Source organism: Eretmochelys imbricata, chromosome 12, assembly GCF_965152235.1.
Source record: "Eretmochelys imbricata isolate rEreImb1 chromosome 12, rEreImb1.hap1, whole genome shotgun sequence".
In the NCBI taxonomy this organism is placed as follows: Eukaryota; Metazoa; Chordata; order Testudines; family Cheloniidae; genus Eretmochelys; species Eretmochelys imbricata.
The window spans coordinates 40,292,596-40,308,014 of record NC_135583.1 but is presented as its reverse complement, the minus strand read 5'-3'; the positions used below and the strand labels follow the sequence as shown (position 1 = coordinate 40,308,014).

At 59.9% G+C, this 15,419-nt stretch overlaps 1 protein-coding gene across 1 annotated transcript in view; it reads right to left on the bottom strand.

Moving 5' to 3' along the window:
• CPNE7 (copine 7) overlaps positions 1–15,086 on the bottom strand; it is a 30,653-nt gene extending 15,567 nt beyond the window's left edge. Inside the window, exons 1-3 of the mRNA XM_077830983.1 lie at positions 14,913–15,086; positions 1,951–2,133; positions 925–999 (exon numbers count right to left, since the gene is read on the bottom strand). Of these exons, the coding sequence (XP_077687109.1) occupies positions 925–999; positions 1,951–2,133; positions 14,913–15,086 (432 nt within the window). The remainder of the gene's footprint in view (positions 1–924; positions 1,000–1,950; positions 2,134–14,912) is intronic.
• Positions 15,087–15,419: the final 333 nt, after the last annotated feature.

Here is a 15,419-nt window from a genome sequence, read left to right as displayed (position 1 = left end):
GACAAGCGGCCAGGCACAAGCCCCAGGGAGAAACCCGCCTGGTGCCGGCTAGAGCCACCACGCAGAGAGCATACCTGGGAGGCATTGGCAGTGATGTGTGTGCCAGGCCGGGCGGCAGGGCACGGAGAGGCCCTTGTGCACATGCCATGTGCCAGGCCGGGGCGGCAGGGCAGGGAGAGGCAGCGGGGGCCAGGGGCCGCCATCGCAGCACGCTCTTTAGTGTGTTCTCCATCATGTTCAAAGAGCACAATTCTCTCGCTGCATGGAGCAGGTGGCTGGGCTGGGCTCTGGGGAATTAATGTGGATTCCCCGCTATGGGCAGGAGCCAGGGACCAGTGATGAGAACCCGGGTTCTGGGGACTGACCCCTGCCCTGAGCCATGTCTGCCAGTCTGGGGAGATGGCGGAGGCAGATCAGGGCTAGTCTGCGCAGGGTGGGATGGGCTGGGGGGCAGGAGGAGACAGGCAATGGGAGTTCGGCCCCTGCAGCAGCAGGATCTTCAGCACAAACCTGGCTGGTTGTGAGCCAGGCCAGAGCCCCGGAGCATGTGGCAGGACCCCTCTCTGGGGCAGGTGTGGGGTCGGCAGCGTTAGAAATACAAAGCGGAGCTCCGGGCTGGGGGAGCAGAGCACCGGGCAGCTCTCTAGAGACAGCTCCTGCCTACAGAGCACCAGGCTCCAGAGCCTGTCGGACGGGTACATGTCCGAGGGTTTCCTGGCAGAGCCGTGTGGCACTGAGGCAGCCAGAGCAGGGCACCATGCAGCTCTGGGGGCTGCCCCTTTCTGTCCTCTTCCAAAGGGAACGGCCCAAGCAGGCCCAGCTGAACATGTCCCCCCTCCCTGCAGGCTGCATGAGCAGCAGGACCGCTAGGCAATGGAGAGCCGGAGCCAGCCTGGAGGCACAGGCCGGGCCAGCCGCACTCACCGTGATGGTGGACTTGCCGGCGTACTTCCCGTACTTGAGAAACAGCGGCTTGGTCACCCGCTTCTGGGCCACAATCTGGAAGGGAAGATGATAGAGTGAGTCGGGGGAGAGGGAGCTGTGGGCCCCCGCGATGCCCTGGGGATGGGGGCAGGGGAGCCATGGGGCCAGGTGACACCCCCGGGGAGACACAGCCATGCCAGAGATGGCGGCACTGGAGTCGTGCTGAAGCACGAGCGGCCCCAGGAGACACGTTGCTGTGGGAGGCGTCTCGGGAGAGACGTTAGCGTCTGAGTCACTCAGGGGACGCTGGCACGAGTCATGCCGGAGGACGTCAGCACGGGGGCCAGTGAACCCCTGCGGGTGGAACCAGCGCTAAGCCAAGCCTGCACCGCACACCGAGCTCCCCCGGCCTGGCGGGGCCCTGGCAAGGACTTGCCAGCGATTCATGGACAGTGCTTGGCCTTTACAGACAGTCAGCGCTAAGACGTGCCAAGCAGCGGGGCTTCCTGACAGCGCTGAAATCGCTCCCTTCTCCTGGAGCTGGGAGCCATCCCTGCTACGTCAAGTTCTCCCTGGCCCTGGCCACGTTAACCCACCACATCCTCCCTCCGCTTTCCTCTTGGCCCCGGGGGATTTCCAGTCCCACTGGAAATGCCATTAGAGACTATCTGGGACTTCTCCAGCCCTGGGAGGTCAGCGCACGGCGGGTCCGACGCCAGCCCATCCTAGGCCGGGAGCGCTCAGAACTCCCACTCCTAGGGGGTGCCACTAATCGCAATGACAATATCCTGCAACGGGCAGCTATGGCGGTGATATGTTCCTGGCACCGCTAAGCCCTTCTGCAGGCCACACTGAGCCACCTTCCCAGGCAAGGAATGGAGCAGCCCCGCACCCGGGAGCAGTGAACCGCCGAATGGCAGGATTCCTCCGCAGGAAACACCGCAGCCCAGCTGGGCCACAGGCTGGGGACAGGCGAGAGGAGCGACTCCCGGGCGCCTGTCCCGGGGGGACAGCAAGGGCGAGTACCTGGCCCACTGTGCACTCCATGCCCCCCAGGAAGTCGTCATCGTGTGTCCCGAGGCTGGAGTGCCCGTGACTGTCATACACCTCGAACCGCAGCTTCTGCACTTCCTCGAAGTAATAGTCCACCGTGAAGACCTTGGAGAAGACGGGGTGCAGGTTGCTCTTGATGACCTCGCTCCTGTCCACCTGGAGGCCAGAGGAGAATCAGGGCCCTGCCCAGCAGCCCTGGAGACCGAGGGCCTCTCCTGATCCACAAAGCAGCCCCGGCAATAGCAGTAACCAATAGCAATAACCAAAAAGTAAGCTCCCCCCTCCTCACCTCACAGGCTGCCCCCCACCCACCCACAGGGCTGGGGCGCTGGCTCCAGGCCCCGAGCCTCTGCCACGGAGGCTGTCAGCTGGTGCCAACTGGCATGGTGGGCTCAGAGACGGAGCCTTCTGTTCCCCGTGGGGAGACCCCTGCCTCTTTTCACCCACAAGGCTGGGCCCTCAGGGCCTACAGCCCTGCACTGGGGGAGGGCCTGGTTCTGCACCGCACCTGGGCTCTGGTGCTCCGGATGAGATGGCCTCACTTACCAGCAGGGAGAGGGTTTTCCCAGCTGCCAGCGCCGCAAACGCCCACTGGGCAAGGAGAGGCCAGCAGTGCTCCCTTCCCACAACACCACCGCTGGAGGGCGCTATGCCAGGCGGTCGGGGAGGACGGGGGGCAGTAGGGGCACTATCCTGCCCTTTCTAATGTCCAAAGAGAAGCATCGTTTTTTTCCACCGCCTCTTCCCAGCAGACGAGCAGCGATCGGTTCTCCGCATGTCAGACCTGGATGGCGCCCCGATGAACCTAGTCCCTGTTCAGGGTCAGTGCCTACAGTGCCCTGAACCATCCCTTGGCCCTGTGCGGGCCCGGCTCTGACAAGGGGCTTTGTTCTTTAACTGCTGCCGAAAACACAGCTGGGGAGCAAGACTTGAAAAGGCAGGTTTTGGTAGGGTCTACAAAAATAGCCATTTTAAAACCGCGTCTCAGTTTGCAAGCGGCAGAATTCTTTGACATGCCCTGCACCGAGGGCTTTTCCCCTCCGAAGGGCCCAAGTTCTACATTGGTTTTAAACGCAGTTCTAAACACAGTTTGAATGTAGGGGAAAATGCAGGAGCAGAATCAAACCTTCGGCTCTGTCCCTCCCGCAGGAGCAAACCCCGTGTTTGTATGAACTGCCATGAACTTAAACCCCGGAGCGCTCACACCGAGAGAGGGATTAACTCTGGGCTGCCGCTTTCTCTTGCTGCCCCCATGTCCCTGGCTTGGCGGCAGCTGGGCAGTGCCCCGATGTCCCCTCTGACAGGCAAGCGGCTTCACACCCTGAGGCTTTGCCATCCCCCTCCCGGGAAGCCAGAGCAGGGCCCATGCCCGGCCAAGTCACTAGCCACCCCGGGATGCAGCAGCTCCAGCGTCCCGGAAACCTGCACTTCTAAGGAAACTGAATAAAACGTCTCAAACCCTGCTGAACACGGACTCGTTAGTGTGGGGAATGCAGATGAGATGCTAATGAGCTACTCGATCATCAATGACTCTGGGAAGAGAAAGCTGCATGTGTCACCAGTTCGCGGCTCAGGCCCATGCCTGGGGGGTGCAGGGGGCTCTGGGTACTGAGCACTAGGGGGCACTGTTGGAGCTGGAGGGTATTTGTCCCAGTGATGCCTCAGGGTGCCTCACCCAGCCAGCCCTCCCCTCTCCAGTCTCTGGACTCAGCCGCCCATGGACTCCACCAAGGGGGCCACGCCCGCTGTTCTCTGTGGGGCAGCACCTCCTCCAAGCAACGGCCACGGCAGCTTTGCCACCTCCTCCCTGGAAGCTGAACAGGGCCCATGCCCCTCTGATTTACTAGCCACACCAGGGTGTCATGTCGCTGGTGGGCAGCACCCGATGTTACGGGCGAGAGGGGCGCTCATTGCTCTCCCTTGCGGGCAGTGCCAGGTGCACTCGCCCGTTACATGGGCAGAGAGGGAGCACCCGTTCCTCCAGGCTGCTCAGGACCCACCCAATCAACGTGGGATCAGCCCTGTGCATGGAAATGAGCAAAGTGCCTGGGCCAGGATCTGCAGAGAAGGGACCCAGGAAGCCCCAGAAGCTGTGCGGAGAGAGAACAGGATTCCCCAGGAGGAGTAAGCCCTCTCCAGGGGAAAGGGGTTCCCTGCCCCTTGTTCTCTGCTTGTATCCTCTTCTTTCCCCCGGGCAGATGCCCCGCTAGCAGCCCCGTCAGGGCAGTGGTAGGGGGGCAGATGGGGACCCTGCAAACACTGGAGGGCTGTGACCCGGATCCTCAGGCAACTCCCAGGGATACTGTGCACAGCAGGCCCCCTGCCTGGGCCCAGCCAGCCAGCTTCCCGGGAGGTGCTCTGGCACGAGTGAGCGGCACCCAGTTGTCACTGATTTCAGCCAGGAAGACTTCGGGACGGGGGACTGGTAGAGGGACCGATCCCCCATTCGCCAGCCAGCCCCTGGCTGTGGCCATGGGCTCTGAGCCGGAGTGGAAGGATGAATGCAGGATCGGGACCCTTCATGGATGTGCAGAAAGCCAGGACGTGGAGGGCTCAGGCCCCACTGCCAAGGTCTTGACTAGCCGAGGCCCTGGGGTCCCAGGCAGGAAGGGAACGGAGCTCAGCCATTGGCAGGGACTCTGCAGGACTGGAGCCTCTTCTCTCAGGATTATCAAGCTGCTGCCGCAAATCTCTGTACCGGCGTCAGACTGCTGAACAGACACACACAATTGGACGGCTTAGCAGACTTAGCTGCCGCTTAAGTCCCCTGGCTGCTGTTCGGCTGGGGGATCGGCTGCACAGCACAGAAACCAGCATGCTTTGATCCTTCCCTGCACTTGCTATGCATCTGGCCACATGCACCCCCACCACTCAGCTGCTCCCATCTGCCTCTCCTCACCACCTCTCATGCCTTCCAAGGGAGCCCCGAGCTGGCAAATTCTCTAGCCCATCATTAGTGCTTTATTCAGCGTGCAGATCTGTGTCTTCCCAGGGGCACTGGGTGCAGATCCATGTCTGCCATGGGGCACCGGGTGCAGATCTGTATCTGCCATGGGGCATCGTGTGCAGATTTGTGTCTGCCCGGGGGCATCGTGTGCAGATCTGTCTGCCCAAGGGCGCCGGGTGCAGATCCGTGTCTGCCTGGGGGCACCGAGTGCAGCTACCCCAGTGCAGTGCTCCTCCCGCACCCCATCACACAAACCCTGTGCAGTGCTCCTGCCACACCCCATCACCCACCCCTGTGCAGTGCTCCTGCCGCACCCCATCACCCACACCCCTATGCAGTGCTCCTGCTGCACCCTGTCACACAAACCCTGTGCAGTGCTCCTGCCGCACCCCATCACCCACACCCCTGTGCAGTGCTCCTACTGCACCCCATCACCCACACCCCTGTGCAGTGCTCCTGGCGCACCCCATCACACAAACCCTGTGCAGTGCTCCTCCCGCACCCCATCACCCACACCCTGTGCAGTGCGCCTACTGCACTCCATCACACACCCCTGTGCAGTGCTCCTCCCGCACCCCGTCACCCACCGCTGTGCAGTGCTCCTACCACACCCAATCACCCACACCCCGTGCAGTGCGCCTCCCGCACCCCATCACCCACCCCTGTGCAGTGCTCCTGCCGCACCCCGTCACACAAACCCTGTGCAGTGCTCCTGCCGCACCCCATCACCCACCCCTATGCAGTGCTCCTGCTGCACCCCGTCACACAAACCCTGTGCAGTGCTCCTACCACACCCCACACCCTGTGCAGTGCTCCTGCCGCACCCCAGCACCCACACCCTGTGCAGTGCTCCTGCCGCACCCCATCACACACCCCTGTGCAGTGCTCCTGCCGCACCCCATCACCCACACCCTGTGCAGTGCTCCTGCCGCACCCTATCACACACCCCTGTGCAGTGCTCCTGCTGCACCCCGTCACACAAACCCTGTGCAGTGCGCCTACTGCACCCCATCACACACCCCTGTGCAGTGCTCCTGCCACACCCCGTCACACACCCCCCGTACAGTGCTCCTGCTGCACCCCATCACACAAACCCTGTGCAGTGCGCCTACTGCACTCCATCACACACCCCTGTGCAGTGCTCCTGCTGCACCCCGTCACACACCCCTGTGCAGTGCGCCTACTGCACTCCATCACACACCCCAGTGCAGTGCTCCTACTACACCCCGTCACACAAACCCTGTGCAGTGCGCCTACTGCACCCCATCACACACCCCTGTGCAGTGCTCCTGGCGCACCCCATCACACACCCCAGTGCAGTGCTCCTCCCGCACCCCATCACACACCCCTGTGCAGTGCGCCTACTGCACCCCATCACACACAGCTGGGGTGAAAACAATCAACACCCCATGGACCAGGGAAAAACCTTAAAATGAAGGGAAGCAGGTGTCGGTGACAAAGGAGCCCAACACGACCCGAACCAGGGGAGACAAGGCCACCGATGGAAACACACCCAAATGAGGAGGCCTCCCAGAGCTTCCTGGGAAGCTTAGACAAATTTCTCTCCACGCTGGCCCCAGGAAGGGCTCCCTCAGCGGGCTGCCTGGGGCCAGTGTGGAGTGGGGCTGGGCTGACTGGCAAGGGAACATCACTATGAAGTGTGGGTGCAGCCCTGTGGGTGCTGCAGTGCTCAGAGCTGAGCGGAGACCCTCTGCCCTCACCCGGGCTGGGGGCCGTGCTGCTGCGACACAATCACCGGACGGCGCCGGCTCCCAGCCCTGACTCCACACAGTAGGACTGCGCTCAGGCCCACCCCCGGCCCTTTTGTTTGCAGCTCTTTCCTGACTATGCTTCAGAGGCCGAATTTGGCTGGGGAAGCAACGGAGCATGAGCCCTTGGTAGCCAGGCTCTACCCCACACCCCCATGGTGCAAAGGTCTGGCCTGACATTGCAGAATGGCAGGTTCCGCTGAGCTACGGGCCCCAGAGGAAGTTGCTTCTTCCAGCGGATGCGCTTTCAAGGCGAGGAGCAGGTGGGGCGGAGTCCAGAGTAAACACAACTCACATTCTAACAGAAAACACGGTGCGCTCAACTGGGACAGGAAACAGGTCCCAACCGTACCAGAGCTTGAGCGAGTAATTCCAGATGGCTGGCCACAGGGCAAGCCCAGGCCCCCGCAGCTGAGATGAAATTGCTGCAGAGGACCGTGTGTCGTAATGCTACACAACACGTGGCTGGAAATGCTCCACAGAGCCCACCTGGGTACTGAGAAGCATCAGAGTGGAGCTGGAGACGTCACGTTCTGGTCAGGTGTGAATGCTGCCACGGGAGGGAAAGTACCCAAAGGTGGCATCAGCAATCAATACATGATGCAGAAAGCACGAAAGCCACCAAAACCACATGACATTCCGGCTTGTCCTTGGCCCAAGGTTGGAGCGGATCTGTGGGAATTCAATAGAAAGGATCGTCTCTTATCCAGGGACACCGCTCACGGTGCTCATTGAGCTGTGGCAATGGGATCATGGTGAAAATCACTCCGGGTGGACAAAGAGCAGTGACAATTCACGAGGGGCTTCTCTCAGCAACCCTCTGAGCTCTCAGTCCAAGCACTCTGCGTGGAGCCCACACTGAGCCCAGGCAAGGGGGTTAGCAGAAAAGTCAGTCCAGATAACAAAGCCCTGGCAGATTCAAGCTGAGCCATTGTTAGAATATTTCAACACACCGCGCCGTGCTTCATAGCGAGCGCCAGTCCCCGGGCTCATGGCTAGTAGGACAAAACCCTGAGTGCCAACGGACGTTTTTCCTAATATCAAACCTCAGTCTCCCTTACTGCAGATTAAGCCCATCACTTCTTGTCCGGCCTTCAGTGGACACAGAGAACAACTGACCCCGTCCTCTTTAGAGCAGCCCCTCACCGATTTGAGGACTTACCAGGTCCCCGCTCAGTTTTCTTTTCTCAGAACTAAACATCCCCAGTGTTTTAACCCCACCCCACAGGTCAGGGTTTCTAAACCTTTTCTCATTTTTGTTGCTCTCCTCTGGATTCTTCCGAATTTCTCCACATTTTCCTAAAGAGCAGTGCCCAGGACTGGACACAGTACCCCAGCTGGGGCCTCACCAGGCCAAGTCGAGCAGGACAATGACCTCCCGTGTCTTACACACAACATGACTGTTAACACACCCCAGAATTATATTGGCCTTTTTTGCAGCTGCGTCACATTGTCGACTCAGATTCAATGTGTGATCCGCTCTAACCCCCAGATCCCTTTTCAGCAACACCACCACCTCGTCAGTTATTCCCCAGTTCGTACCTGTACATTTGCTTTTCCTTCCTAAGTGCAGTGCTTTGCACTTCTCTGCATTGCATTTCATCTTGTTGGTTTCAGACCAAGTCTCCAATGTGTCAAGGTGATTTTAAATTCTAATCCCGCCCTCCAAAGTGCTTGCACTTCCTCCCAGCTTGATGTCATCTGCACACTGTATAAGTACACTCTCCACTCCATTATCCAAGTTTTCAGTGAAAGTATTAAATAGTGCTGGACACGGGACTGACCCCTGCAGGATCCACTCCCAGTTCGATAGTGAGCCATTGATAACTACTCTTTGAGTGCGATCTTTCAACTACTTGCGCATCCACCTTCTTGTAATTTCATCTAGAGCACATTTCCCTCGTTTCCTTGTGAAAATGTCACACAGAACGGGGTCAGACATCACATCGACTGTCACATCCCCCACATCTGTAGGTCAGTAACCCTGGCAACGAAGGAAATCAGGTTGCTTTGGCATGATCTGTTCTGGACAAATCCATGATGGTTATTCTTTATAATCCTGTTATCCTCCAGGTGCTTCCACACTGATTGCTTAATAATTTGTTCCAGTATCGTTCCAGGTATCAAGATTAGGTTGACCAGTCTATAATACTTCAGGTCCTTTTTGTTCCCCTTTCTAAAGCTAGGTGCTATGTTTGCCCTTCTCCTGTCCTCTGGGACCTTACCCATCCTCCATGAGTCCTCGTAGATAATTGGTAATGGTTCTCAGATTGCTTCAGCTAGTTCCTTAAGTATCCTAAGGTGAATTTCATCAGACCCTGCCAACTTGAATACATCTAACTTATCTAAATATTCGTTAACCTGTTCTTTCCCTATTTCGGCTTGTGTTCCTTCCCCCTTGTTCTTAATATTAATTAGGTTGAATATCTGGTCACCATTAACCTTTTTAGTGAAGACTGAAGCAAAATAAGCAGTAAGTACCACAGACTGCTTGATGTCATCAGTTATTAGCTCTCCTTCCCCGCTAAGTAGAGGACCTCCGCTTTCCTTTGTCTTTCTCTTGCTCCTACAGTATTTAAAGAAATGCTTCCTATTGCATTTTATGTCCCTTGCTAGGTGTAACTCATTTTGTGCCTTAGCCTTTCTGATTGTTGTCCCTACATGCGGGTGCTGTTCTTTTGTGCTGCTCCTTAGCAATTTGTCCATGTTTCCGCTTTTTGTAGGATCCTTTTTTGCTTTTCAGGTCATTCAGGAGCTCCTGATTCAGCCATTCTGGCCTCTGACTAGTCTTCCTGTCTTTCCTTGCATCAGGATAGTTTGAAGCTGTGCCTCTAATATTGTTTATTAATATACTCATAATAATTAATAATAATATATTAATATAGTTTGAAGCTGTGCCTCCTTGAGAAACTGCCAGCTCTCCTGATCTCCTGTATCCCTCAGATATTCTCCCGTGGGACCTCACCTACCAGTTCTCTGAGTTGGTTAAAGTGCGCTTTTTTGAAGTCCATTGTCCTTCTTCTACTGCTCTCACACCTTCCTTTCCTGAGAATCATAAAAACGACCATTTCGTGGTCATTTTCACCCAAATTGCATTCAGCTTTCAGATTCGCAGCCAACTCCCCCTGTTGGTCAGACTCAATCCTACAATGGCTGCACCGGGTTACTTCCTCCACGCGCTGGAACAAAAACTTGTGCCCACTGTATTCCAAGAACTTACTGGACATTGTGTGTTTTGTACGACTTGTCCAACTGCGAACACCAAACCAACTGTCTGAGCCAAAGGCAAGTAATCATGAAGTAGTGACAGAAGAGCTAATACCAGGAAACTAGCACAAAAGAAACATTACAATGAGAATGTCCAACTGTTATCAGATTCAAATTTCAGATTCAACATTCAGATTTCAAAACAGAAAGAGGCCAGCAATCTGCCAAGGTGACAACTCTAACATCTGTCCTGTGTTATACCCACGGTGATGGCTCCGCCCCCCCGTCCCACGCCGTACCCACGGTGACGGCTCCCCCCCCGTCCCACGCCGTACCCACGGTGACGGCTCCTCCCCCCCGTCCCACGCCGTACCCACAGTGACGGCTCCGCCCCCCGTCCCACGCCGTACCCACGGTGACGGCTCCGCCCCCCGTCCCACGCCGTACCCACGGTGACGGCTCCGCCCCCCCGTCCCACGCCGTACCCACGGTGACGGCTCCGCCCCCCGTCCCACGCCATACCCACGGTGACGGCTCCGCCCCCCGTCCCACGCCGTACCCACGGTGACGGCTCCGCCCCCCGTCCCACGCCGTACCCACGGTGACGGCTCCGCCCCCCCGTCCCACGCCGTACCCACGGTGACGGCTCCGCCCCCCCCGTCCCACGCCGTACCCACGGTGACGGCTCCGCCCCCCCCGTCCCACGCCGTACCCACGGTGACGGCTCCCCCCCCGTCCCACGCTGTACCCATGGTGACGGCTCCTCCCCCCCGTCCCACGCCGTACCCACGGTGACGGCTCTGCCCCCCGTCCCACGCCATACCCACGGTGACGGCTCCTCCCCCCCGTCCCACGCCGTACCCACGGTGACGGCTCCCCCCCGTCCCACGCTGTACCCATGGTGACGGCTCCGCCCCCCCATCCCACGCCGTACCCATTGTGACGGCTCCGCCCCCCGTCCCACGCCGTACCCACGGTGACGGCTCCTCCCCCCCGTCCCACGCCGTACCCACGGTGACGGCTCCGCCCCCCCATCCCACGCCGTACCCATGGTGACGGCTCCGCCCCCCCATCCCACGCCGTACCCATGGTGACGGCTCCGCCCCCCCATCCCACGCCGTACCCACGGTGACAGCTGTGCCACCTGGCCCATGTCACAGCCAGGTCTGAGGTGAGTCCTAGCGGAGGAACAGAAGCCTCCTGGACCAAGCCCAGGAGGACAGGGCACGCACGCCCATCCCATCCCAGACAACGCCAAACACCAGAAGCAGCATATAGGGGCTCTGGGGGGGCAGAGCCCCCTGGCCTGCCCATCTCAGTGCAGCAGAAGAAGGAGGACTAGACATGGCTGTATGCTCCAGGAGCCATGGAGCCCATCAGTGGTGGTTGCAGACGATGTCCTGCACACGTACGCTGGCCTGGCGGGCTCTGGCTACGTAGTCTATCAGCTGGCCAGGTTTGTTGGGGGGGGGGGGATGGACTTTTTTAGCCAACTTCGTATTTTATTGGCCCTTGATTTACCAGGTGAATGTGGGGCCCCGCGGGGGTGTCATGGCAATCCCTGAAGCCAGGAGGCGCCAGCCCAGCTGTGTGATGGGGTGACCCTGCTCCGTGCCACGGGTCGGGGGGTGGGATACACAGGCCAGTCTCTCCCCAGGGCTGCTGTCGGGCCCTGGTTCCAGAGGGGAGTGGCAGGGGCGGCGGGGAGCAGCGGGGCTCCGGGGGCAGGGGTGTTGCCTGGAGCCCGAGTCCCTGTGTACCGCAGGAAGGGCTGGGTGTGCGTTTTCTCATGCGCTGAGCCATGCTGGCAGGAGGAACGGCGCGGCCTCCCACACACCAACCCCCTGCCAGCTCTGAGTCAACAGAACAACTTCCTGGGGAAGGCACCCTGCCAGGACAGCGCCAGCCCCAGAGCCCGGGTCCCAGATCAACCCTGGGGAGCGCAGAATGGGCTCCAGGGAGCAGCACCGCCCCGCCATCACCTCCAGGCACTGAGAGCCACGGACCCGCTGCCTCCCTCGCCCGCCGAGAGAACTCGGCAGGGGCAGGGCCTCTGCAAAGCCCCACCCACCATCTAGCGCCAGCAGGGAGCCCGCGGCTCCAGCCTGGCCACGCCATGGCACCAACCTGACCCCTCTCAGGGTCAGCACCAGTCCCAGCAACACTGCCAACTGCCCCATGGTCATGGAGAAGGTGGGAAGGTGGGTCTGCAGGTACCGGGCTCAGCACAGCTCCCTCCCTGGCCAGCACTGGGCTGTGGCCTATGGGCAGCAGGGCGTGCATGGCACCTTGCATCCCCAGCTGCCTCAGTGCCCCCTGGCACCACAGTCCCCCATCTCCTGCTGGTGGCAGTCCCAGGAGCAGGGGCAGTCCGGGTTATTTCCAGCACAGATTGCAACGGGCCCTGGTGGGGATGGAGACCCGGTTGTGATGCCTGGGTGATATTTCCTTGGCTAAAGTGTTTGTGTCTGTTGCACAAACAACCCCCTAGGGCTGGGGTCTGGGAGTCCAGCGATGGGTGCATCCCAGCAGGGTTCACTGCAGGTGTCTGACAACAGCCGGACCCCGCGGACAGGCCCAGGCATCCACCACAGAGGGAGTTTTGCCCCTGTACAATGTGAGCAAGGAGTTCTCAATGTGGCCCAAGGGGTCAGCTGGGGCAAAAGGGGGACACTGGGACCCAGGTGAATCAACTGCAAAGTCCCCAGGCTCAGAAACTCTCCTTGTGGTGACGCCCCCAGAATCCATCGCTCACATTCACCCAGTGTCACATGATAGGTAATTAATACTCATTAATTAGCATCTCCATTAGCCCTAGCAGCTCCATGGTGAGGCAGGGTGGTGGAGCTATCCCAGTATGACCAATGTGGAAACTGAGGCAGAGAGAGAGGATGGGACCTACAGGGTCATGCATCGATTGTTTAGGCCACAGGGGCTCATTAGCCTCATCCAGGCGGACCCTGCATGGCACAGGCTGCCGGCCTCAGAGTAGGGAGCTGAACCCGGGTCGGCCCCCTGCCTCCCAGTCTCTGCTCGCTCTGCCAGGCAGGGGTGAGCGCAGGCAGGCTGGGCCCCCCGCGTGCCCCGCACCCCCTGCCACGAGAGATGGCAGAAAAGCCTCAGTGCTGTTAAAACCAGTCCCCCCGCAGAGCGACGGGGCAGGCGTGTGACCAAAGCCAGCCAAAGCGGGGCTCAAGAGCCGGGGTTAGTAGGGTCATGGGAGCGGGAGGGCCTGCCTGACGCTCCTTTCCCTCCCTCTTCAACCAGGCTCAGAAAGCGGCAATGCCTTGCGCCCGGGGCAGGAGCCTGTGAGCCAGGGCTCCTGGTTCTGCCACTGACTGAGGGCAAGGCCCTGACCCTCTCTATGCCTCTGTTTCCCTCTCTGCATCCCCTGCCTTGGGGGGCTGTGAGCCTTGAGGAGCTCACGCTGACAAGGCCCTGGGCTGAATGGCTAAGCAGGGCTCTCGCCGCTTGCCACAGCTCGCCCATGGGACCCAGTGTGTGTGACTCAGCCCCTGCCCGGGCGCTGGGGCGGGACTCGCTCCTAGGTGGGGACAGGGCTGACATGAGGATGTCCCCTCAGACGAGGGACCAGGGAGCAGCACCAGGCTGGGGCCTCTGCAATCACAGCGGGTCTCTGGCGAAGCGGTGTTGAAGTCCCTAACAGGGATCACCGGCTAGTTAACCACCCCCTGGTCCCAGTGCACTTGGGGGTGGGGGAGCGTGGACATGCCCCCCCTCCACACCCGGACACACTGGCTCAGCAGCAGCTCAGCGCTGCCTGCCCCAGCTCCCAGGGAATCAGCCGTGAGAACCAGCTCTGGGAATCTGGCCTTTTTCTGACGGCAGTCAGCAATTCCCTGAACACACCTGCAATCAGGGTCAAGTAGGGTGACCAGATGTCCCTATTTTATAGGGACAGTCCTGATATTTGGAGCATGTTCTTTTATAGGCACCTATTACCCCCCACACCCTGTCCCGATTTTTCACACTTGCTGTCTGGTCACCCTCGGGCCAAGCTGCTGAGTAAATCCCAGGGACAATTCCCAGCACGCAGGGATGTGAAATTCCAGCTCGGTGTGTTGTGCCCGGACCCGGTGGACACACGGGATCGTTCCCGGATCCGGACAGGATGAGCGCAACTCTCTGGATCAGGCCCCCAGGAGCAGGTCCAAATGGACGTGCCACGAAAGTGCCCCTGTGGTGACTCCGAACCCGGGACCGTGACCCCCATCGGCAGGGAATGGCCATGAAAAGAGCACCCAGGGGAAGCTGTTCTCAGTACAAACATCCCCCCAGCTCTGCTTCCAAGGCTGCGGGGGGGGCAGCAATGGGAAAGGAAAACTCCCCCTGGGCCCATCCGGTTCCGCCACTTCGGATGCTCAAACCCAGCTGTTTGTGTTCATAGAGTGCAGGAGGAATTCAAAGCAACCCTGCAAGTGCCTGCAAACGTGAGGGTTTGCACAAGACTTGGGGGGTGGAGGGGGGCCCACAGCTCACTCACACCCGTGTGGAGCGTCTACACTGGGCGTTTGCAGCGGTGCAGCAGTGTCGTGGGGAGAAGCCCTGTGCGGGTGCTGCCCGCAGCACAGGGATCCTGACTCTGGCTTAGCCCCTCTGGCACCCACCCCGAATGGATCCAGAACACCGGGTGTTACAAAATGTTCCAAGGCCACAAAGCGACTGAGGGGAGAGGGGAAAGGGGCTGCTCAAATGTGGAATTCGCAGCCGCAAACAAGCACGTTTTCATCCAGATCTGCCCCCCCCCGAACATTGATGAAAATTCCTGTTCAGAGTCTGGGGAGAAGTCCCTTGGCCCAGCCCTGACTAGAGGCCCCCGGGGTACGTGCTGAGCCCTGTTCCCCTGGCTGTCCCGTGCTGCCCCCGGCCCATGGGCACGCCCAGCAGTGTAAGCACCATGCATGCGGCCAGGCCAATAGAAACACCAAGAGGCCCCCCTCCTGCCCGCACCCAGCCCCATGCTGGCCCCACCGCCTGCGCCTCCCACCTACCTCCATCCACTGGCCCTGGGACTGCATGAGCAGCACCACACAGGGGTCCGACTTGTTGAGCGTGTCCCGGTCGAGCAGGTGTTTGCAGCTGACCCGCAGCTCTACTTTGGAGACGCAGGTGGCCGAGACCACCCCCAGGGAGGACTGGGACGCCAGGTCTGGGATCTCGTTCATCCTGGCGGAGGGCAGGATGGGCGGGGTCCTTTCTCGGAGGAGTCGGTGGTGGGACAGACAGGCAGAAGAACGTGGAGTTAAGATCTGGACTTGCGGGCAAAGGGCGTCCGGGGCTGTGATGGGTGGAGACCGGAGGCAGAGGCAGCCCCGGGAAGAGTTATGGGACGGGGGCTTTTTCCAGCCAGGCAGCAGCAGGCTCAGAAGAGTGCAGCCTCTCAGGGGCGGCCGTCAGGGAACCTCCCGTTAGACAAGGCCTGGGCGTCGGGCTGGGCACCGAGCCCTCTGGCAGAGAAGGAGCTCAGGTGAGGAGGGGCCAGCTGTCAGCACAGCCCC